Source organism: Mustela putorius, unplaced genomic scaffold (assembly GCF_011764305.1).
Source record: "Mustela putorius furo isolate JIRA1106 unplaced genomic scaffold, ASM1176430v1.1 tig00000508_pilon_pilon_pilon, whole genome shotgun sequence".
Taxonomy (NCBI): Eukaryota; Metazoa; Chordata; class Mammalia; order Carnivora; family Mustelidae; genus Mustela; species Mustela putorius.
Genome location: NW_025421402.1, coordinates 4,639,347 through 4,661,595, shown reverse-complemented (window position 1 = coordinate 4,661,595; position 22,249 = coordinate 4,639,347). Strand labels below are relative to the sequence as shown.

At 56.1% G+C, this 22,249-nt stretch overlaps 1 protein-coding gene across 4 annotated transcripts in view; it reads left to right on the top strand.

Moving 5' to 3' along the window:
* The window catches only part of PIK3C2B (phosphatidylinositol-4-phosphate 3-kinase catalytic subunit type 2 beta), a 65,063-nt gene that overhangs the window by 21,074 nt on the left and 21,740 nt on the right, over positions 1–22,249 (top strand). For 2 of the 4 annotated variants that reach the window (XM_004756395.2, XM_004756396.2), the window contains 14 exons: positions 1,566–2,595; positions 6,015–6,115; positions 6,726–6,880; positions 7,220–7,340; positions 10,136–10,247; positions 10,419–10,498; positions 10,845–10,908; positions 12,346–12,492; positions 13,108–13,141; positions 14,181–14,376; positions 15,399–15,521; positions 18,929–19,096; positions 19,627–19,738; positions 20,983–21,125. In XM_004756395.2, coding sequence (XP_004756452.1) covers positions 1,654–2,595; positions 6,015–6,115; positions 6,726–6,880; positions 7,220–7,340; positions 10,136–10,247; positions 10,419–10,498; positions 10,845–10,908; positions 12,346–12,492; positions 13,108–13,141; positions 14,181–14,376; positions 15,399–15,521; positions 18,929–19,096; positions 19,627–19,738; positions 20,983–21,125 — 2,498 coding nt within the window. In that variant the 5' untranslated portion in view covers positions 1,566–1,653. Of the gene's footprint in view, positions 1–1,565; positions 2,596–3,411; positions 4,584–6,014; positions 6,116–6,688; positions 6,881–7,219; positions 7,341–10,135; positions 10,248–10,418; positions 10,499–10,844; positions 10,909–12,345; positions 12,493–13,107; positions 13,142–14,180; positions 14,377–15,398; positions 15,522–18,928; positions 19,097–19,626; positions 19,739–20,982; positions 21,126–22,249 lie in introns of those variants that run through there. The other 2 variants (XM_013058194.2, XM_045081061.1) reach the window with 2 other exon arrangements.

Genomic DNA, 22,249 nt, shown 5'->3' with positions numbered 1-22,249 from the left:
TAGCCGGGACCAGCTGGCCTGGGAGCCTTGCCTTCCTGCCCGGCTTCCTGAGGGCCGAGGGGAATCCGTATGGCACACCTGTTATTCCTCAGGTACCCCTGTCTCACCTTTGGCCAGGCTTTGTTTTTTATGGCTCATGTTGGTCTGTTTGGGGAGGATCTTAGTGTAGGCTGAGTGGTCATGAGGTCTGTTTCATTGGACTGTTTCACTTTATAGCTTTTTTTTATTTTTAAAGATTTTATTTATTTAACAAAGAGAGAGAGATCACAAATAGGCAGAGAGGCAGGCAGAGAGAGGGGAGGAAGCAGGCTCCCCGCTGAGCAGAGAGCCCGATGCGGTGCTTGATCCCAGGACCCTAGGATCACGACCTGAGCCGAAGGCAGAGAGGCTTTAACCCACTGAGCCACCCAGGCGCCCCAACTTTATATCTTTATTGAGGTATAATGGACATATAATAAACTGTACCTATTTAAAGCATACAGTCCCATAATTTGTGACATCTATAAATAGCCATGAAACCCTTGCCACAATCTAATGAACATATTTGTCACCCCCAAAAGTCTCCTTTAAGCTTGTCATCCATCTCTCTTTTCCCCCTTCCCAGATAACCACTGATCTGCCTTCTGTCACTGTAGGTTTTCTTGCCCAGGATTTTATATAAATGGAACCCTACGTATTGGTACTTTTTTGTCTGGCTTCTTTTACTCAGTTATAGTTATTTTGAGATGCATCCGTAATTCATTCCTTTTTGTGGCTGAGTTAGTGCCATTTTGTGGACCTAAGCGGGTTTTTTAATCCATTCCCCTGTTGGTGGACAGACCTGGGTTTCTGGTTTGGGGCTGTGGCAGATAAGGCGGCATGAATATGTATATATGAGTCTGTGCAGATGCGTGCTTTTGTTTTTCTTGGATTAGTGACTGGGAGTGGTATAGTCGAGTCATGTGCTAGGTAGATGTTGGCCTTTTCGAGAGGCTGCCTGTTTCCCGAAGTGGTTGTCCTATTTTGCGTTGCCCACCAGCAGAATATGAGAATGGTCCTCTTTTGTTTTTTTTTAACTTTTTTAGATATTTTATTTATTCATTTGAGAGAGAGAGATAGCACAAGCAGAGGGAGAGGCAGAGGGAGAGGGAGAGGGAGAAGCAGACTCTCTGCTGAGCAGGGAGCCCGATGCAGGACTCGATCCCAGGACCCTGGTATGGCCTGAGCAGAAGGCAGATGCTTAACCGTCTGAGCTACCCAGGCGTCCCGTGAATGGTCCTCTTTAAATGGATCGAAGAGCCCCTATTGCCATCTCCTTTTGGCTGATGCAGGGTGCCTCCTTCTTTCCTCGGGGTGCACAGGAGAGGGAGGAGGATGGGAGCGGGGGACCAGACATCGATAGATGAATTGGCAAGATGCGTGGATGGATTCGGTCATAGAGCTGTCTTGGTATCTCTCTTTGTCTCCATCCTTTTGTTTCTTTCCATCTGTCGTAGGCACTTAAGAAGCAGGCACCCAAATCCCATCATTCATTCGAGTCTTTTCGTGGTTGGATGACTGATGTTTTTTATACCCCACGCCTGCAGGTGCCCAGACACCATGCCAGAATCCTGTACCCCTGACACTGGGAAGAAGTAGAAGACTTCCTTGTCTCCTCCATCGCCCATCCTCACCATGTCTTCGACTCAGGGCAATGGGGAGCACTGGAAGTCCTTGGAGTCGGTGGGCATCAGCCGCAAAGAGCTGGCCATGGCCGAAGCCCTGCAGATGGAGTACGACGCGCTGTCCCGGCTCCGGCACGACAAGGAGGAGAGCAGAGCCAAGCAGAACACGGACCCCTCGCTCATTAGCTGGGATGAGCCCGTCCTAGACTTCTACAGCAAGCCGGCAGGAAGGCAGAAGGACCTCAGGCTCTTACGCGGTCTTTCTGGCTCTGATCCTACCCTCAATTACAACTCACTCTCCCCGCAGGAAGGGTTATCCAACCACTCTACCTCCCAGGGCTCCCAGCCTGGCCCGGATCCCTGGCCCAAAGGCTCTCTGGCTCGAGACTATCTCTACATCTTTGATGGTTCAGATGAGGGGCTCTCTTTGTCCCCTGGGGACCTAGGACCAGGGGACATAGATGGCTCTTCCAAGAAACTGTCCCCACCTCCTCTGCCTCCCCGCGTCTCTATCTGGGACACCCCTCCGCTGCCTCCCAGAAAGGGGTCTCCCTCCTCCTCCAAGATCTCCCAGCCCAATGACGTCAACACGTTCTCTCCCGTGGAGCAACCTGCAGGAAAACTGCTAGGGCGCCGCATCCTAGAGGAAGAGGGACTGGGGGATGGGGGTCCAGGGCGCCTCCTGGGGCCTGTGGACTATGACGGTATCAACGACGCGATCACACGGCTCAACCTAAAATCCACCTACGATGCGGAGATGTTACGCGACACCACGAGGGGCTGGAAGGAGGGCCGGGGGCCCCTGGACTTCGGCGGCAAGGACACTCCTGGGAAGCCGGTGGCCCGGAGCAAGACCATGCCCCCTCAGGTGCCGCCGCGCACCTATGCCTCCCGCTATGCCAATGGGAAAAATATGACCCCAGGCAAGAACCGCCGGATTTCCGCCGCTCCGGTGAGGACCTCCTTACATTCCTTCTGCCTTTCCAAGCGCCATTCGGAAACAAAAGGGTAGTCCTCTCTTCTCTATGGTTCCAAATCCGGATCTGCTCCCCACTCACCCCTCTGCCTGTCTTCTGCTCCCTGGTCCCTGGCTGGGGAGAGGAAGAGGGGCACCAGTGGAGCCATGGCTCCTTCTCAGGGCTGAGTTTTGTACCCAGACAGTCCTTGCGGGAGGGGGCAGGTGTCTCAGTTCTTAGCGTGTGCTCGCTTCATGAGGTGAGGACGGAGCCGGGCTGAGGGGACTCATGGTGGCTCATGGCCAAGTGGCCTTGTGGACTGGACAGGTTGCTTCTGCTGCTTTCTGACCTGCTTTGCCCAAAGCGCTGTGTGATGAGGAGGCTCAGTCGTGGCATTAACCAGTGTTTAGTGCTCGCTGGTTACCAGACCCCGGTCCAGACTCCTCAGCAGCCCTCCTGACAGTCCAAGGCACACAGCTCTGGTCTGTCTTGTTCTGGAGCTTGCTGGTTCCTGCTTTCTGTCTCCCTATTTCCTGTCTTTCTGTCTCTCCATTTCTCCCCTCCTCTGTCTCTGCCTATCTCTTTCTCTCTGCTCTCTGTCCCTCTGCTTCTTTTTTTTTTTTTTTAAGATTTTATTTATTTATTAGACACACAGAGAGAGATCACAGTAGGCAGAGAGGCAGACAGAGAGAGCTGGGGGAGCAGGCCCCCTGCTGAGCAGAGAGCCCAATTCAGGGCTCGATCCCAGGACCCTAAGATCATGACCTGAGCCAAAGGCAGAGGCTCAACCCACCAAGCCACCCAGGCACCCCTCTGTCCTTCTGCTTCTATTTCTGTGTCTCCCTCTGTGTCTCTGCCTATCTCTCTCTCCTCTCTCTCTTACGCGGGGAACTGTCCAGAATAAAACTTACCGTCTTGGCCAATCTGACGTGTACAGTTCGGTGACATTAGCGACAATCACATTGCGCTGCCGTCTCCACAGGCCACGTGCTTTCACAGTGAAAATATTTAGAAAACATATTTGTACACAGTACAAAATAGCAAAGTGTCCACCCAGAAGGATGGGGGAGGTCCCAGGATAGCTTTGATCTTTTTTTTTCTGGTTTAGAAGAGTGTCCGCAGCATCTCCATGGTGGGGGACCTGAGGCCCCTTGGAGTTTCACTCTTGGGTCTGGAAGCCCCGACCCCAGAGGGAGTCAAGAGGTACCCTCACGGCCGGTACCTTCCGTAGGAACAGCATTCCACTTCATTCCATCCCTGTTTCCTCCTTATCCATTGTCTAAGGGACATGGGGACTTTCCTGCCCTGTGTCCCAGCAATTGGGATCCTTCACAAATCTGGGAAGGCCACGTGGTCCTTCCTTCCTGTGCTTCTGCTAAGAGAGTCCCCCAGAGCAGAGTCAGCTTCTGGGAGAAGTCACGACTGTGGAGCTCAGGGCTTTTTAAAGGCCCTGCTCGGAGAGGTGGGGCTGCTCCCGCTATTTATAGGGACAGGGAGATTCCTGTTCCCAGCTCCCAGTTCCTCACCCGGAGCTGGGCCTGCTCGGAGTCAGGCCACCCGGGTAGGTGGTCACGTCTGTTGCTCCCTATCTCTCTCGCCTCCTTCCACCACCTCACCCTTCCCCCTAACCCCTGTGTGTCACCAGGGTTCTGAGAGAGAGCGTGGTCCAGAGTGTCCTGGGCAGAGCAAAAAGCTCCTGCCGGTTCTTAGGGGGGAAATGCGGCCTTGGTCGTCCCCCGCTCAGCTCGGGGCAGGGGCTCATCCCACCAGGCGAGGGGACCTCTCAGGCCCCCGGCCCATCCCGCCACCCCGCCTCCACCGGGCTTCCAGCCGGAGGGACCCTCCTTATCCCAGGCCTGCGGAGCCAGCTCTGGAAGCGGTTGGCTCCGAATGCCAGCCTGGTACCCCCGCTGCCAGCCTCCGCCCGGCAGACTCCCCCAGCCAGCATCGGGCGATGGCACCAGGGCCTGCCAGCAGGGCAAACGTAAGTGGCTTTTGTTTTCTTATGGAGCCAGGGAGTGGTACTGAAGGGCATGAAAATGGCCTTCAGTAGCTACTCTGTTCTCTCTCCCCCTCGCCTTCCCCTCCTCTCTGTCTCTCTGTCTCTGTCTCTGTCAGTCTCTCACCCTCACTTCTGTGGGTTAATTGCTGACAGTGGTACTATTGTGAGAGGGACACAGGCTGGAACTTGGCAGAGCAAGGGCCTCACATGCCAGCCGCCCCCGCTGCGGCCCTCCCCTCTGCACCCCTCCACACTCACCCTGGGAGCAAGGCTAATGAGAGGGGTCACTCCGAGGAAACAATTTGGATATTCAAATGAGGAGCTCAGTTGCTGCCATCTGCCCCTAGGGGCGGGGAGGACATGAGAACACGAGAATAGCTGCAGGAGGGTGAGAGGTGAGACATTGCTCTGTGCACAGGCCTGAGCTCCCCGGAAGCAGCTGCTGGCAGAGGCTGCCTCGCCCGGATGCAGGCTGGGGCTCCTCTGAGCTGCGGCTTCATTCCCATGGGGCAGTCTGTCGGGCAGAGACCTGCCAGGCCCCAGCTCCCCCCACCACTTCCTCCTGCCTGGGGCCCAACTGCAGGCCGTGCTGGAGGGCTGCTTCTCGGTGACTGTAGGCAGCTCTGTGTGGGGAGACAGATCGCCCTCTCATCTGAGAGAATCCGCACCACCACGCACAGGTTCTCGGAGAGGAAGTGGTGCCCAGGCAGTCTCCCCGACATTCCAGCCCATCAGACCGGAAAGGCTCTTGGGAGCCAGGAGGAGCTAAGCCTTCTCCAGGTTCTCTCCTGCCCAGAAAGTCGCTCTGATACTTTCTTCCTCAAATAGCATTGACCGAGAACATGCACGTGTGTCTGAGTCACTGCCTCCGTCTGGGGCTCTCGGTCTCTCTCTGCTTTGGGTCGCTGGGGCCTGCTGTGGATGCCGAGGCCTTTGCCCCAGGGCCAGCCTCCCTGGGCACTGTTTGGGCAGCCCACTGGCTCAGGCCTTCCACACTGGGATGGGGATGCCTGCAGAGCTCTCCGCCACGCCCCTGGGAACACCCCCCAGGGAGCCAGCCCCGAGGACCAGCAATGCTATGTGCTGCCTAACCTGGGTTGAGCTTATGGGTTGCTGTCCCCTGCCCGCCCCGCCCCATCCTGGAAGACGAGGTTTGGCCATGTTCTCATCCATCCCACCCAGACTTCGAACCTCAGCCAAGGCTTCAAGTTCTCTTTATTCACTTGGCTCCCAGGCTCCTAGGACCACAGATCAAGATATTTCTGGATTTCCCACATTTTTCCGGCACCCCTGAATATTCAATGCGTAAAAAGCCTTTACACCCAGACTTTCAGGGTTTAGATCTGGGAGCGACCTGTGGGAACGGGGTGCCGTGAGGGAAAACGAGCTGAGTCAGCGGCTCTTTTCTTAAAGGCGGACTCGCGGCGCCATGCTGTCGCCAATGGCCATGAATTGTTCGAGGTCTCAGAGGAAAGAGATGAGGAAGTTGCTGCATTTTGCCACATGCTGGATGTGTAAGAGTTAAAGAATGGGGTGTCGGGGAGGCTCTGGGGGCTGGGGAGGAGGGCCAGCCCACTCAGAACTTTCTCTAGGAAGGAGGAAGAGCCATACGGAGTCCATCTCCATTCACGGCTGTGGGGTGCTTCCCACAACAGGTGTTTGTGGGCTTTTTGAAATCTTAGAAGTTTCACATTTTGGGCAAAGTTCATGAACCCTCGATTGAACAGACAAGTGATCCCAGTGGCTTCAGGCTCGGTTGCCCCCAGGAGCAAATGCGCCTTGGATGGAGCAAAGCGAATATTACACGGAGCTAAAAGAGAAAGGAAATGGAGCTGGGAGAATTTCCCATTGGATTTAGCCCAGAAAGCTTTATCCCGGTGGAGCTGGCCCTACCATGCCATGGGGCTTGGGAACCATTTTGTAACTGTAGCAAATGTGTCAAGTACATGGTTTCCCAGAGCGGCTTCCCCACTGCTCCCATCCTGGACTGCAGACCTGGAGGGCCGGGCTGCGCAGGGAGAGAAGGGCCCTTGGCCTCAGGGTGGGAGGGTCCCAGCAGGCGTCTTCTCGACTGCTCTCTTTCGAAGGCACAGCGAGGGTCCTTCTCCCTCTCTTCCTGCACAGCCTTCGCTCTGGCTCCGACATCCAAGACTACTCCCTCACCGGATATGTCTGGAGCGCTGTGACCCCGAGCCCAGAGCACCTTGGGGATGAGGTGAACCTGAAGGTGACTGTGTTGTGTGATAGCCTACAGGAGCCGCTCACTTTTACCTGCAACTGTAAGTGGGAAGAGCCGAGGAGCATCCCATGAGGTGGGGCAGGGATGCCCGAGATCTGGACTCTAGGATCCTTTGACCTCCAGTCCCACCCAGCCTGTGGCCCTGATGAGGGGCAATGAGGACACTCCTCTAGGGGACTGGCTCTAGGGCCAGCTTTGGGGGCCCACGGTCATTCTCCCCAAGCCGAAACTGTGTGTCTGCCTGCTTTATCTGGATAGCCGTGGCGCTGGAGAATGCTTAGCCAGGAATAGGGCAGTCAGCGTGGGGACACCGAGCTCCACCTGTCCTGGCTCCCGCAGCGCCCCCCATCACTGCTCCCCTGCCCCACCCCCCTTGCAGGTTCTTCCACTGTAGACTTGCTCATCCACCAGACTCTGTGCTACACCCACGATGAACTGAGGGATGTGGACGTGGGGAACTTCGTGCTGAAGCCCTGTGGGCTGGAGGAGTTCCTGCAGAAGTGAGTGAACAGTAGGGAGAGCGGGTAGGAAGGGGCACCTGCCTACTGGGTGGTAGGGTTGTCAGGGGGCTTCCTTGGGGTGGTGCTGCGCTCGAGGCCTGGGGCTGGCAGCCCCTCCCTGATCCCACGGCTGCTTTCTGGGCACACGCACAGCCACGTCGCACTTTCCCCAGGCACTCTGTCTTCCAGCAGGGCTGGCCGGCTTCTGAGCCAAGTCTGCTGTGGAAAGAGCTTGGAGCTGGGACCAGGCAAAGACCAAGTCATATCTGCTTGCAGACGTCTGCGTGAAGAGAGATGTGGGTGTGGGGCTGAGGGGGACAGTCGCCTCGACTGTCAGAGATCTGCTTCTCTTAGATTGTGTCTTTATGGCCAGGGGCAGATGGAGGACTGGGCAGAAGTACCCTTGGGAAGCTTAGGGGAGAAATTACAATTGCTCCCTCTTCCCTGTTTCCCTGCCAGTAAGCCTTTCCCGGAGCAGCATGTGCGTCCCTCAAAGGCTTGCCTGCGGCTTCTCTCCATCCATGCCCTGGGCAGGAAGGCCACCTCCTGGAAAGTCTGATGTGCACCAGCTACAGCTATGCCCTTTCCACTGCCCTGGGGCTCTGGGTGCTGGGGCGAGAGGAGGAGGGGGGATACCCCTTAGGGGGTGGGGCTGTGGGCAGGCTCTAGAATCAGCCAGAAGACAGCAGATAAGCAAAAAAGAGATGTGCTCTCCTCCCCAAACCTCTGACTTGCCTACTGCCCACTTCCCCTGGCCACTAAGAGAAAGCAGGCCCTGGCGGTGGGGAGAGGAGGAGGCTGGATCTCAGTTCAAGGGTGCTTCGCCAATGGCCTGATTGGTTCTTGACTGGTTTCTTCCACCTGGGGAGAGGAAGGGTAGGGCCCTGCAGGGCGCAGCCCCAGGAGCCCTGTTAGGTGTGTTCAGTCTGTATTCACTTTTCTTAGAAGAATAAGAAGGGGTCCTAGTCTCAGGGTCACCTGGCAGAGAGCACCCCAGGCACTGTTGGGAGGGGCATCATGGGTCACACAGATATGGCCGGTTTGGGTGGTGGCTTGCCACCTACTAGATGTAAAACCCTGGTCCTCAGTTTCTTCCCTCAGGTATAGTTAGGATTGAACGTGAGAATGACTAGGTGAGCAGGGAGGGGCCAGCCCAAAGGGAGGGGAGCATGGGGATCCACATCAGCTGGATACTCTCATAGTCCTTGAGCCTGCAGAGCCAAAGATGGTGGACCAGCTGTCAGGTTCTGACTTCCTGCCAAGACCTAGCTGGAGTGCTCATGGTCAGGTGCAGCCGGTCAGTAGTCCCAGGGTCATGCCCCTCCCACTCTGAGCTGAATGCACACAGACCAAGGCCTTCCACAGAGAAGGTCAGTTAAGTCCCCAGGGGACCCCAGTGTCTACGACTCTTGGTCCCAAAGCCCCCCCTTCCTCCGAGGCTCTTCTCTTCCCTCCCACCCAACAGGAAAGCCTGGACCCCTGAGCACCAGACAGCTGCCTTAGGTGGGCGCGGACAGACAGACCCTCAGGGGATTCCAGAAAGCTGCTGGCTCCCAAGGAAGCCCTGTGGTTTCCTACCCTGACCCAGGAGGGCCCATGGCTGAGGGGGCGTGGTGGGTCCAGGATGCAGGCTGCTCTCAGATAAGAACCTTGAGACGGCCCCAGGGGAGGGCTGGGTTTCCTGCTGCCTCCCCCACCCCCTCCACACTCTTCCTTCCTCGTGGGGCGCTCCCACCAGAACCCCTTCTCAGCCTCTCCACCCCCAAGGTTTAGCTCTGGCTCAGCCTTGGCAGGTTGGGGCCTAGATCTGAGGCTTGGCCCCTTGGGATGTGGAGAACTCCTTCAATCCCAGCTGGACCCAGACTGGTCTGAGGCCACCACCTCCTGGGCTTCTGCACAGGCTCCTCCCCTTTGCTCCTCTCCTCTCCCCTCCATTTCTGGCCTAGATTCCCAGCTCTGCTGAGGAAGGAAGTCCCTTTCCGGCTTCTGTTACCCAGCTGCTGGGACCCGGCCCAGGCCCGAAGTGCTGGTCTGCAGGACAGACTCCCTCTGCCCCTTCTCCGAGTTTCCTTTCTGACGCGCATGTGAATTGGGTGGGAGGAAAAGGCTGGGTCACAGAGGGACCTCCAAGGCCTCCACTGAGACTCAGGTCGACATGGTCTCACATGTTGTTGCTCGAGCAGTGAATGGCCTGCAGTGGGTGTTGGTCAGGAAGTCTGTAGAGATGTGGGTCATTATTCACAGTTGTGGAGGAATGGGAGAGGCAGAATTCTTTGGGCTTGGGAATAACACACCTAGAATCTTGGTGGGTCTTTCTGGTTGGCCTCAGCACCCCAGTCGCTGGCGGTAGGAAGGTGGGAGGGAGACTGAGGACTGCAGGGTGGGGAGACTGTCGCTCCGTGAGCTCCGTGCCCCAGCCGGAGCGCAGGTAACTTCCAAAGTGTTCTGTCTACCAAAGCCAAGACAATGGGGTTTAATCACTGCCCCCCCGAGAAGTCTCTGTACCCCCATTCCAGAAAGCCTACCCCTGGAGCGATCGGGGATGATGATACAGGTAATAAATGACTAGGAAGGTCAGCATTAGGACAGACCAAGGTTATGTGTATCAGGTGGCTTTTCTTTAGACAGACCTCCATTTCTTTCCCTGAGCTCTACAATGACATTTTCCAGGAGCCCAGGTAGTACCCCCTCACTGCCCGCTTCCTCCTATTTCTCTCTCCCCGAGGTTAAAGTATACATCTCCCTTCGCACTAAGTTCCCACGGTGCTAATGGTCTTGCCCCCCTGTTCCACCAGCAAGCATGCCCTGGGCAGCCACGAGTACATTCAGTATTGCCGCAAGTTTGACATCGACATTCGGCTACAGCTGATGGAACAGAAAGCCGTCCGCAGTGACCTGGCCCGGACGGTTCGTGTGGGGCAGGGGGTCGGGGAGGGGATGGGTAGCGGATGGCTGCATGGGGATGGGGAGATGGAATGGGTCTAAGGTGATACGGAACACATTCTGTGGGAGTAGGGTAGGAGCTCTGGGTCGGGATAAAGGTACCACTCCTCTCTGAGTAGGATAATTCTTACACAGGTGAATGATGACCAGAGCCCCTCCACCTTGAACTACCTCGTCCATCTGCAAGAGAGGCCAGTAAAACAGACCATCAGCAGGTGAGTGTGTGTGTTCTCTTGGATGTGGGCCAAATAGGAGCTGTGAAGGGACCCCAGCGGATATCTTGTTTGCCTTTCTGCCAGGCCAGGGGTTCTTAAGGTGTCTGGGGTCAGACCCAAGATTATTCTAGAAGATCCCCACTCTAGGGGATGCTACATCTCTTCCCTCTAGCACTTTGCCATCATTCTTCAGGTGAGGGGTGGTGAACCTGTAGAAAGAGTGGGAGCCCCTTTAAACTAGAGCCTGAATCCTGAGCTGTGGGGAAGGAGGGACATAACGGGTATCCCAGTACCCTGGGTCTGTCCTGACCTCTCCTACGACTTTTCCCTGTCCCCAACTCCCCAGGCAGGCCCTGGATCTTCTGTTTGACACATACCACAATGAAGTGGACGCTTTCCTGCTGGCTGATGTGAGTATCCATCGTGGGGCCTGCCCAGCTGCCCAGAGGTTCTCCCCGGGTTTCCCAAAGTCATTCTTGGATCAGCCAGCCCTAAAGGGATCTGGAGAAGACACTGACAATCTGTTGGCAGAGCACTTCTCCATTCCCCTAGCCCTTGGGCTACCCCTTGGGCAAACCAAGACCACTGGCTGTTGGGCAGTTGACAAGAGGGGTTCTGTTCCCCTGTGGAAGTAGGTTAGGAACCACACCCTGATCCCTGTCTTTGGAGCAGGACATCTCCAAAGCTAAGGGACATAGAAGTGTCCCCCCAGTTTGTGTACTTGAATGTGCCCCAGAGTGTGCATCCTGTGAGCTCTGGTTTGAGATGCTCCGATATCCTGGAGTCACAGGTAGGAAACCGTCAGAAGGAGGAAGGTCCCAGAGGTAGGGAAGCACTGGGACTCTCCTCACTTGGAGTCTCATGGAGTTTGAAGCCTTAAAACCATGAGAATAAACATTTGCCTCAAATGTCATGAAGCTAAAAAAAAAAAAGAACAGATCTTCAAAACTAATCCCTATATCGTGGAGCTAGTTCATCGTGCTCATGGATTCTTCCCTTTGGGGGAGCTGAGCATTATGTCTCGCTCAGTCCTCTACCCACCCCCAGAATGGTACCCCACACTCGCTGTCCAGCAGCCTCTGCTCCACGCCCATTCACCGGGATGAGGGGGAAGGTGTCCGAGCGCCTTTTGGGTACTAGCCTGGCTCTATGTTCGTTGCTGCTGTGGGTAGAGAAGCATAAGGATTGTCTTGGCTTTCAGGGAGCCTGGGTTCCTGCTAGAATGATGGGAAAGTAACACAGGGCTATTAGTAGACAGAACAGGGTGGGTATGAGTTCATCACAGGCTCCCGGAGAGTGATAGGAAGACTAGCCGGGGCAGGGCTGGGGGTTCTGAGAAGGAGGCTGTATTTTTGCTTGTCCGTGATTTGAACTTCCATAAGTGATCAGGACAGGACAGGTGAAGTGATTCCAGGGGAGCAAACTGCAGGAGCCCCAGCACAGAGAACGTAGGGGTGTGGCCTACCTGTGGTCCTGAGAGGAGATCCTCCTGGTAGGTCTGGGTGACAGTACTGAGTTGTAAGGTGGCCTTCCTTACTATTCCCTATGGGTTGGTTTTATTAAAACTGCATGTCTTGGGGGATGTATGTGTTTGTGCAGTAGCTGCCAGAGGGAGTCTGGGAATCAGAGGAGGTTCAGGGAAAAGACCTGGGAGCCTGGGCCTGGCTCATCTAATTCCAGAGGAGCGGTGGTTCGCTAACGCCGGATGTTTGAAGATCAAGCACGGGAGTCCACTCTGCCTCCTGAGGGTCATGAACCCGAGCTCCTTCCAACCCCTTCCCTCAACAGTGTGGGTGCTGGAGGCTGAGAGGGCTCACCTGCCAGCCTCGCTGTGCCACCTCCCACAGGGGGACTTCCCACTGAAGGCCGACAGGGTGGTCCAGTCCGTCAAAGCCATCTGCAATGCCCTGGCTGCCGTGGAGACCCCTGAGATCACCAGCGCCCTCAACCAGCTGCCTCCCTGCCCCTCCCGTATGCAGCCCAAAATTCAGAAGGTAACGAATTCAGAGCGCTCGTGTAGGGGACAAGGAGAACAGCAGTCGAAAGTAACTGGGTGATGAGGTGTCCTTCCTTGAAAGGTCCTCTCTCCACCTGCATCTTGCAGATTTGGAGTTTAACTGCAAGAGTTTAACTGCAAGAGTGTCCCCTCCTCCTGAGGATGGGGGCAGGTGAGGGTCTGCCCTGGGCCCGTTTGCCAGGAGCCCTGGCTGGGGCTGGCAAAGGCTTTATGGTGCTTTGCATACCCAGCAGGGTGCAAAATCAAACCCTCCTTTGAGCCAGGGCTCTGTGACTCCACAGTGCAGGGGGAGGCGGCTACGTGCAGCACACACAGGGCCAGCAAGATAGCCACCGTGACCTGGGCTGGAGTGACCCGAGGGTGGGAGGGTCTCATTTGGGTGGACACGACTTGAACCTTGGTCTAGCTCACTCTCTCCATCACATATGGCTCTGGTGCAAACCATGACGCTGTCTTCCCTGGGGAGTCTCTCCTCCTCACATTTCAGACCAGTCTGGTCCAGATGAGCACAGCTGCGGAAAGCCCTTTTTCCAACTGTGTCGGAAATGGCCACGGCCCTGAAGCTCCCCTTCCTCTCCTTTTCCCCCAATAGGATCCCACTGTTTTGGCTGTGAGGGAGAACCGAGGTAAGGGAACGACTCTTTTGTCTTTATGCAGCAGGGACAATGGAAAATAGGTCTCTGCCCAGATTCGTTTTTCTCCCTGGCCCCTTGATTTATGGGTCCAGGTCTGCTGTGTGTGTGTGTGTGTGTGTGTGTTTCCAGCTGAAGAGCACATTTCTTTCCATGAAATGTTCTCTCATTATTTTTGCTAGTTATTCCTGTGGTGTCCCTGGGTGATGGTGATGAGGTGGTGTACATTGGAGGCTGGGGGTAGTGAGGCAAAATTAGCCCTGGGCTCCAGATGAGAAAACTTACTAGGGTAAGGGTGGTCATTATTCTCCAGGAGGCTCATGATGCCTGTGTTTCCAACCCAGAATGGGCCTAGGGAGAAGGTGATAAAGGATTTTGCTTAAGGAGTGAATCTTTCAAGCAGAACTTTGCTTTCTGGGGTTCTTGGTCAGTGATTCCCAATCTTTTGGATTCCATGAATTAATAATCTGCCCCACAACGCATGATTTTATTTTATTTTACTTTAGAGATTATTTACTTATTTGAGAGAGAGAGAGCACAAGCAGGGGGAGCAACTGGCAGAGGGACAAGAAGTAGACTCCTGGCTGAGTAGGGAGCCTGCCATGGGTCTCCATCCCATGACCCAGGCACTAAAGGCAGATGCTTAGCTGACTGAGCCACCCAGGCGCCCTAAACAAAGCATTATTTTAGGGACCAACATAGAAATCGTCTGCTTTTCTTTTGCCAGGCAATGGCTTTTAAAGTTACTGACAATGATCATTCCCACTATTTCCCAAAAGAAAGAACATTTAACACAAAATAAGTAGCCCTATGTAAAGATAAGGAGAATGTTTATAATTGAGTATCACTTTGTGAGAAGCTCATCGATCCTGCTTTTTTCCCCTCATTTCATCATGGCTGGGTGAACCTTGTCATGGCTGTTGGAAACCACCTGGCATTTGGGGACTCCTGCCCTGGGGTACACCTGTGCCATGGCAACAGGATGGGGCTCATTGACCTTGTGACCTTTCCTTCTGACCCCTTCCTTTCACAGAGAAGGTTGTGGAAGCTCTGACAGCCGCTATCTTGGACCTGGTGGAGCTGTACTGCAGCACATTCGACGCGGACTTCCAGACGGCCGTGCACGGGAGCCGCAAGCATGATCTGGTCCAGGAGGCCTGCCATTTCACCGGGCCCCTAGCCTTCACTGTCTATGCCACCCACCGCATCCCCATCACATGGGCTACCAGGTGAGCCCAGGGCTGAATGTCCTCTAGGCAGAGGGAGCGGGAGTTTGACTTTCCGATGGCTTCTCCCTGTTTGCACGCAACCCCACCGTCCAGAGCCGATGGTCTGTGGCATTGTGGTGCCCCTTGATCTGAGGAGCCAAGTGCCTGAGGGGGATTGTGGACCAGGACATCCCAAGGAGAGGCAGGAGGTCTGCTGGCATCAGATCCTGCCAGGCCTTCTCAGTGCTGGCTGCATCGGCATCCCTGCCCCCCACCCATCCCAGGCCAGCTGATGGAGACACTGCGACAGATGGCAGCTTCCCAGACCCAGTGCATGCCCCAAGGCCAATGACTGCACTCCCCTGCAGAGGCACAATGGGAGGGGGCGGGGAGGTGGGAGATGACCCTTTGTTGGGAGTTCCCTAGGCCTGCAGGGGTGGGTGGAGGGGGACCTTCGTTTGGTAATCCCCGGCTCCTCTGCCTAGTAGTCCCTGGCATCCAGGGCCTGGGGAAAAAGGCATTTAGCTCCACCTCCCTCCTTTCCGGACCCCCCCCTTCGGCCTTCCCCCTCACTCTTTGTTCCTCACTTAATGTATTCCTCTGGGCGATTGGCGGAGAACAAAGGAGGCAGCCTGGGAAACCAGGGCCTTCTCTGACCTCTTCTGTCAGGCACCTGTCACGAGCCGCAGGGACCCCCATGTGTTGGCATTCACATCGGCATATGTCGATTTCATCTCCCCCACCCCTTGTCGCTTGCGCATGCGCACACAGACACCCACCTACTGTAAGGAGGTGGCTGTAGGCTGGTCCCCAATAAAGAAGGGAGGAAAACCCTGGGCCCAGTGTGGGGTCTGAAAGTGGGTGGGGGGATCCAGATCCAGCTGCTTTTCCTAAAGCTTTCACAGATCCCCTTAGGCTCCCAGTGCTCTAGCCCCCAGGGGACCTGGGAGGTCTGTCTTTGCAGGAGAAATAGACCTGGGTCTAGGCTGGGTGACTATGATGGGGTTCGGGATCTGAGCACCCTTACCCTCTTTCTGTTGCAGCTATGAAGATTTCTACCTCTCCTGCTCCCTCAGTCATGGCGGGAAGGAACTCTGCAGCCCCCTGTACACCCGAAGGGCTCACTTTTCCAAGTACCTTTTCCACCTCATCATCTGGGACCAACAGTAAGCCCTCCCCCCGTGCCCCAGTGCCACCCCTGCAGACCCCGCAGAGGTGCCCACACCTGCAATAAACCAGGCTCCACCACGAACCTACCCACGCAAGCCCTCAGCCTCTTGAGTCTCCCTTCCCTAACCCTTAGATGGGGACAAGTTCTGTTTCTAATGCACAGAGGCTCTGTCTGTAAACAGTAAAGGATCATATAAAAGTTAGTGGTTAGCTTTCATAATAGTTCATCATCTTGATCTTGTCGCCCTTAAAAGGTTTAACTAGTCTGGGGATTCTCATCCTCTCCCTTCTTCCCAAAGTAGCCATCGAGTAAGGAGAGGGGACTGCACTTTCTTCCTTCTAGATGGGAAAGGGCACGTTGTCTAGAGGAAAGAAAAGGGGGCTGGGAGCCACAGGAATAAGCCTCTATTTCCAGCTCTATCTTCAGTCCTGTGTTCTCTTTGGCCTCTCTGTGCCCCAAACTGTAAAATGGGGCCATTTGTTCAATTCAGAGGCCATTGTGGCATCGCAGCGAGATAGAATCCAAACATACTAAGTATTAATCAGCATTTATGGACCAGCGTTTGCCGTTGGGAAAATAGGCGTCCGCCAGGCAGAGCAGGAGGGAAATAGAGGCACGCACGCGTGGAGGGGAGGCACTGTAGGTGGGTGCCCACCCCGTGCCCTCTCTGTGCTGGGCCCTGCCCTCCCTGCAACCTGCCAGAAAGCCCCTTGTTTGCTGCCCCCAGCACCACTGCCCCCCACCAGCTGTCTGAGTCCTTATTTGCAGAGCACAACTGGAACTCCAGTATTTGGAGTGCAGATTAGAGGCCGAGCGGGGTCCTCGGGGAGGCCAAGGTTGCCAAACTAGGCCGAGGCAGAGTCTGCACAAACACTGCGAGAGGTGGGGTATTTAACAGATGGACAGCTGGAGAGGTAGGCCCTTTCTCCTGTCTTCACACTTGTGTAAGTTACAGAGCAATAAAGCTGTACCCATAGCTTTCATCAGATAACTGCTGGGGCAGGAGAGACTCCTTGGAGGCAGGGGATGGCCGCCTCCAATGGCTTTGGAGTTTCACTTTCACCTTTCTGAGTTTCACCTTCACCTTCGGCTCCTGTGGCCTCGCTAACTGCCACTACCAATGGGGTCATGCTTTCCAGTGCTCTGGCCCCGGATAGACCCTATCATGTTGGCCCTGAGTCCCTCTTCCCATAGACTGTCCATGGCACCGAGACACCCTGGCCTGCCCTTCCTCAGCCTGCCTGCTCTGTGGGTCTCCTTCCACTCCCTGTCTTAGATGCAGCCCCAAATCTCAAAGGGCTGGTCCCTGCCTAGAGCCCCGTGGAGATTTCCTCTCCGTGGTCCCCCATCCCTGTGCCCCACAGAGACTCTTGGCACCTTCATGGTCAGGATCAAGGCATCTGGGAGAAGACACTACAGTGTAGGGTTCAAAGCACAGGCTTGGGCATGCTTAGGGTTTCTAACTGTAGGTGGAACCTTGGGGAGTAATAGGCCCTGACATGTAGGGCTGTTTCAGGACTTTTGGGACATTGCAAGTGAAGTGTGTGGCTCAGTACCCAGCACGTGATAAATGCTTTCTTCTCCATCCTTGTTGCCATCTTTTTAGCTGGGGGAGCCTTCTCCTTTCCAGTTTCCCTGTTCCAAGTGACTGATGCGGTGACGGGTACAGGGAGATATTTGTGCATGCAAATCCTATTTGCGTAGCCCAGTTCCAGGTCAGAAGCCTCAGCGTCACATAGCAAAAAGCACACAGTGGGTACACACATCACACAAGTGAAGAAGCTGTGTTCCACTCTTCACAGAGGAGGAACCCGGTGCAGAGGTGTGCGTAGTTCTGAGGTTGCGAATAGCAAAACCAGGCCTAGAACTGGCACATCCCAGGAGTCCTTCCTGGAGGAGGTGACCCTTGTGATGTGATGTTGAAGAATGGCTGCAGAGGGAAGGAGAGCAGTTTCACAGGCAAGGAGAAGGTTCAGTCTGTAGTCAATGTGCTAGTTATCCTGACAGACCCAGGATGATGGTCAGTGGCAGAGGTTTTGGAATGCTGGAAGGACTCGAGAACTGAGGAGAAGGGGATTCTGGCTGGTTCTAGGAGTTGTGGCTTCCTATTCTCTTCACCTCCAGATGCCCAGCGGGAAGCCTCTTCTGGGCTGACAGAGATGGGTCAGCACCAGCCCCCTTTCCACTCTGCTGTGGGGTCAGCTGACTGTCCTGTTGCCGCGGTGCTGGGATCAGCTAATTCTCAAAATAGGCCCAGCAGCTAGGCTCTGCCATTCCCTAGCCAAGCCCCGGCTTGGCATGTCTGCTGGCTGGTGGAGGGGCCCTAATTATAGCCATGGGCCCCCAGGGTACAGGCAGCTGGGACAGCAGGGCTCTGCCAGTCTCTGGCGGGTGAGAGGGAGTGCCTCACTTAGGTGGAGATGTTCCTGCAGGAGTGAGGGGCGGCCCGGGAGGGAGGCTGCTTGATCAGAACTCCTGCGAACCTTGGGGGTGGCCTCCCTGCCTCTGTGCTCTCTGGCATAGAAACTGCCCTGGGCTGGCCAGGAGGGTGTGACAGTGTGGACTTTGGCCCAGGGACAACTTCCCCAAAAGGTAATGTGGGTCCTCCCTCGGGCTTTCCAGGGCTCCCCTCCTCTCTCTTCCTCACTCCACCCCAGCTCCTGATGCTGAACTTGGAGGGAGTGGCTGGGAGTGGTCCTGGCAGAGGAGGCCCGAGAGAACACATCTGGACTTGGGTAGTGGCAAGGCTTAGGTGTCTCGATTCTGCCAGTTTGCAGCTTCCCCCCCAGGGACTTTGGGAAGCCCCTTCTCTTTGTCCCTTTGGCTTTGAAAATGTTTGGGGGCCAGAACAAACCGTGTTGTGCCCTGGGGGGTTGGGCAAAGTAGGGGACAGGAGAGGACAGGCAGGTCGGAGGACTATTGGGAGAGGGTGGCCCGAGGGCAAAGAACACCTAGTGGTGCTTCTCCCTCCTCTGTTGCTTCTTCCTCCTGGTGTTTTTAGCCTGGGGATGGGGGAAGGGATAAGGATTGTCAAGAGGAGCAGCTTCTTAGGGACCCTCTGCAGAAATCCTGAAATGGGGTGTGTGGCTTAACTATGGGACCTGAGGTCACCTGAACTCTGAGATGGGTCTGGCTGCCCAGGTTCTGTCTGGTCACCGCGGGGTGGCCTCCAAATCAGGATGTTAGGCGCGCTCTACGGAAAGGCTGCACAAACAGCACAGTGTACTTCTGGAAGTGTCCAGCGGAGGTTGTGACCTGTCCTGGTTCCAGGCTTCCCTGGGGAGCACATCTGATATCCCGAGAGGCAGGTCAAGTTCTCAGGCTCCGCTCAGCTTCCCGGGCCACCTTTCCCTTGCCTCCACAAGGGCGGCACCTCCTGATTTGGTTTCCTGTCCTCCCCAGGATCTGCTTCCCAATACAGGTGAACCGGCTGCCTCGGGAGACCCTGCTGTGCGCCACACTCTACGCTCTGCCCATCCCCCTGCCTGGGAGCTCCTCGGAGGCCAATAAGCAGCGGCGTTTGCCAGAAGCCCTTGGCTGGGTCACTACCCCACTGTTCAACTTCAGGCAGTACGTGGCTCCCACGCCAGCGGCTTCTTGGCCTCAGAAGGGAAGGAGGGGGATAGAGGGACCTGGGTGCAGCACTGGCCAGTGCCCCTTGGGAGGGTTGGCCTTGTGGGGCTCATCACCCACAGAGTCCAGAGGGCCCTAGCGGTGGGACCAAGGCATAGAAGTAGAGATTAGAACAACTGATGTGACCAAGAGCTTCTGCGCAGAAGGAGGGCAAGGAGAGGAGCCGGGTGTGTGAAAACAGAGTGCTCGGGTAACGCGTCATCTGCCCTGTCATTGGAAGGGCCTTAGAGGTCATCTAGTCCACCTCTCTGCCTCGTGGGGCATCCCCACCGCCAGGTCATCCAGAAGCTTCCTGGAGGGGGTGTGCTTTTATAGGACCTAGAAGAAGGAAGAGCCTGTGGTCTAACAGAATGACAGAGTTGGATGGTGGCTTCAAAGGCCGATTTTTGGATGGGGGAGCAGGAGGAAAACCATCTCCTTAGCCATTGTGTTTGTTGGCTCATTCCTCTCCCCTCCATTCCCCTCAGAGTCCTGACCTGTGGTCGGAAGCTTCTGGGTTTATGGCCAGCAACACAGGAAAGCCCCAGCGCCCGTTGGAGCGCACCTAATTTCCACCAGCCGGATAGCGTCATCCTGCAGGTGAGACCGCGGCCCCAGGACCGTCCCTCCTGCCCGCTGCACAGGGCTATCCAAGAGGCAGCTCTGAGTTTTCCGCCTGGAGGTTTGGGCTAGGAGGTAAGAGAAAGCTCTGGCGTGTTGGGCACAGTGCACTGATGTGATAGAAGCAACCAGAGTGATTTGGTTAGACCTGGAGTGGGAGGGTGAGTCTGTGGAATGTGTGCCATCTCCTGGAGGTTACCTTCCAACTCAAGGAGGCCGAAGGCAGGGCCTGAGCACCTGTGCCCCTGTCTGGGGGCCCAGCAACTTGGAGTCCTTTGTATTGAGCCTGCACGTGACTGAGTCGGATAAAGCCTGAGCTGTCCCCTTTTGGGGACAGTTCCCCCCTCCCTGTGCCCCCCCTCCCCCCGTGCAGCCACTCAGTATTCTCTCCGAGTGGACTCCCTGCCTGGGGAGAGGAGGAGGAGTTGGTCAAGCCCAAGGTCTAGTGACTGGTTTCTGGCTCCCCTTTCGTATAGATCATGGCATGCTCTGGTATGGAATCTGGAATATGAAAGTGGCTAGAGCATGAAATAGAATAACACAGAACAAAGGCTCCAGAGGCAGGCGTTTTTGTCTCCCTTAATTAACCAGACTTAAAGCCCAGAACCTGGAACATTGCTTAGCAACTTCCCACTAAACATTTGTTGATTGCGGGAACGTAGGACCCACTCCACTCTGATACCCAATTTAGGAGGATGAACATGGGGTGGCCTAGAGCTAGGGGAGCCGGGGGCACAGGATTGAGAATCAGTAGGGCTCTCCCCTGGCATGTGGTCCCACTTCCCATCAGGCAGCAGCGCCTTCCAGGGCCGCGCTGAAGGCTCCCTGGCCTCAGCTTGGAGGCTCTCAGGGGTTCAGCCTGCAGACACTTCTGTTCCGAGTTCTGGCCTGGGGCCGCGCCCCCTTCCCCACCTGGCTACATCTCTGCCCAGCCTCTTTCTCACTTCTCTGTTCGGCTCTCCCTCTGTTACCTTCTCATTTTTTGCTGGAAGTGACATCTGGAAGAGGCTTTCCCCAAAGTCCCAAGTCCCAAGTCCGCACCAAGTCCAGCCGGGTTATTTTACAAGCAACCTGCAGGGGAGGGAGGGAGGGAAGAAAAAGGGGAGGAAAGAAAGGAGAGAGAACACCTGAGACAGAGGCCCTGGAGAGCCAGGAAGGCTGTGGCTCACCTTCTCACTCCCCTGTCTGTCTTCTCTCCCCTCTTCTCTGACACCATCCTGCAGATCGACTTCCCCACCTCAGCCTTTGACATCAAGTTCACCAGCCCCCCTGGAGACAAGTTCAGTCCCCGCTATGTGTTTGGCAGCCTCCGGGAAGAAGACCAACGTGTACTTAAGAACATCATGCGGAAGGAGTCCTTGTACTGGTGAGGCCCGGGGCCTTCCCCGCGTGTGGCTCTGGCCCCCCGTTCTGTCTGACCTCTCCCCTGCCAGCTCTAGGTCCTGCCCGCCTGCTTTGGGAGTAGAGGTGGGATGGGGTGGGCACTGGTGCTGAAGCAGGACGCAGTGGAGAGAGGGCTCTGCTGCGGGCATCCTGACGCTAGGAAAGAGGAGAGGCCGGGGCTAGGAGACTGGGTCTCGGAATGCCCATCCGCACAATGGAGACCTGGTCCAGATTCAGCTTGCCAGAGGACCAGAGCTTTGTCCCATCCGTCTCCCAAGATATGTTGTCTCCTCCTTGCTATCCATGGGGCTGGCTCCTGTCCTCACCACCCTGCCCCCACCTCCTGCCCCTTCCACACCCACAGCCTCTTGCCTTTCTCTGGCCCCGTCACTTTCCAAAAAGGATCAGGTGTCGGGGCAGGCTGGCAGCTCTCAAGGGGAAGCGAGTCCAAGCTGATGTCATCCTTGGGGCTGCTTCTCTCACCAGGATTGGAGGGGGAGGGGTGAGGAGCGGGGAGCAGGGAGCTCAAGGAGCTGGTGGGATGGGGGCGATGGGGCCTCCTGCCCCGCCTGCTCTCCCTGTATACCTCTCTGGCTCCTGCACTGCGTGGCCCTATGCTGCAAGCACGTGCCCATGCGTGTGCATGCGTGTGTATGGGGGACGCGGGTAGGAGAGATGGGGCTCATCTCTCCCTCATATCCCACCCAAGGAGTCAAAGTAGCTGAGTGACGACCGATCCCCCCGCCCCCACTCCTCTGCTGACCCCTTGCTTCATTAGCCCCTCCGCTCCCTTCTCCCATTAGACACCTGATCTCAGGCAAGGCTTAATTAGCTGTGGCTTCTATAGACCCTCCAGCTGGCCCCGGAAAGCCCCAGAGGCTTCTCAGCCCTCCAGACCCGGACATGGTGGGGAGCACTGCCCTCTGGTGGCTCCCCTTGGGAGTGGAGCTCTAAGGGCATCCGGCAGAAGGGGCGGCCGATTGCGGGGTGCCGGTGACCTGTGCATTCGGCCTCAGTCGGAGAGGCCCTGAGATGTCAGGACCAAAGATGAGGCTTAGGCCCTGGTGCCCCAAAACCTCGCTTCACACGCTGCAGTCACCTGGGGAT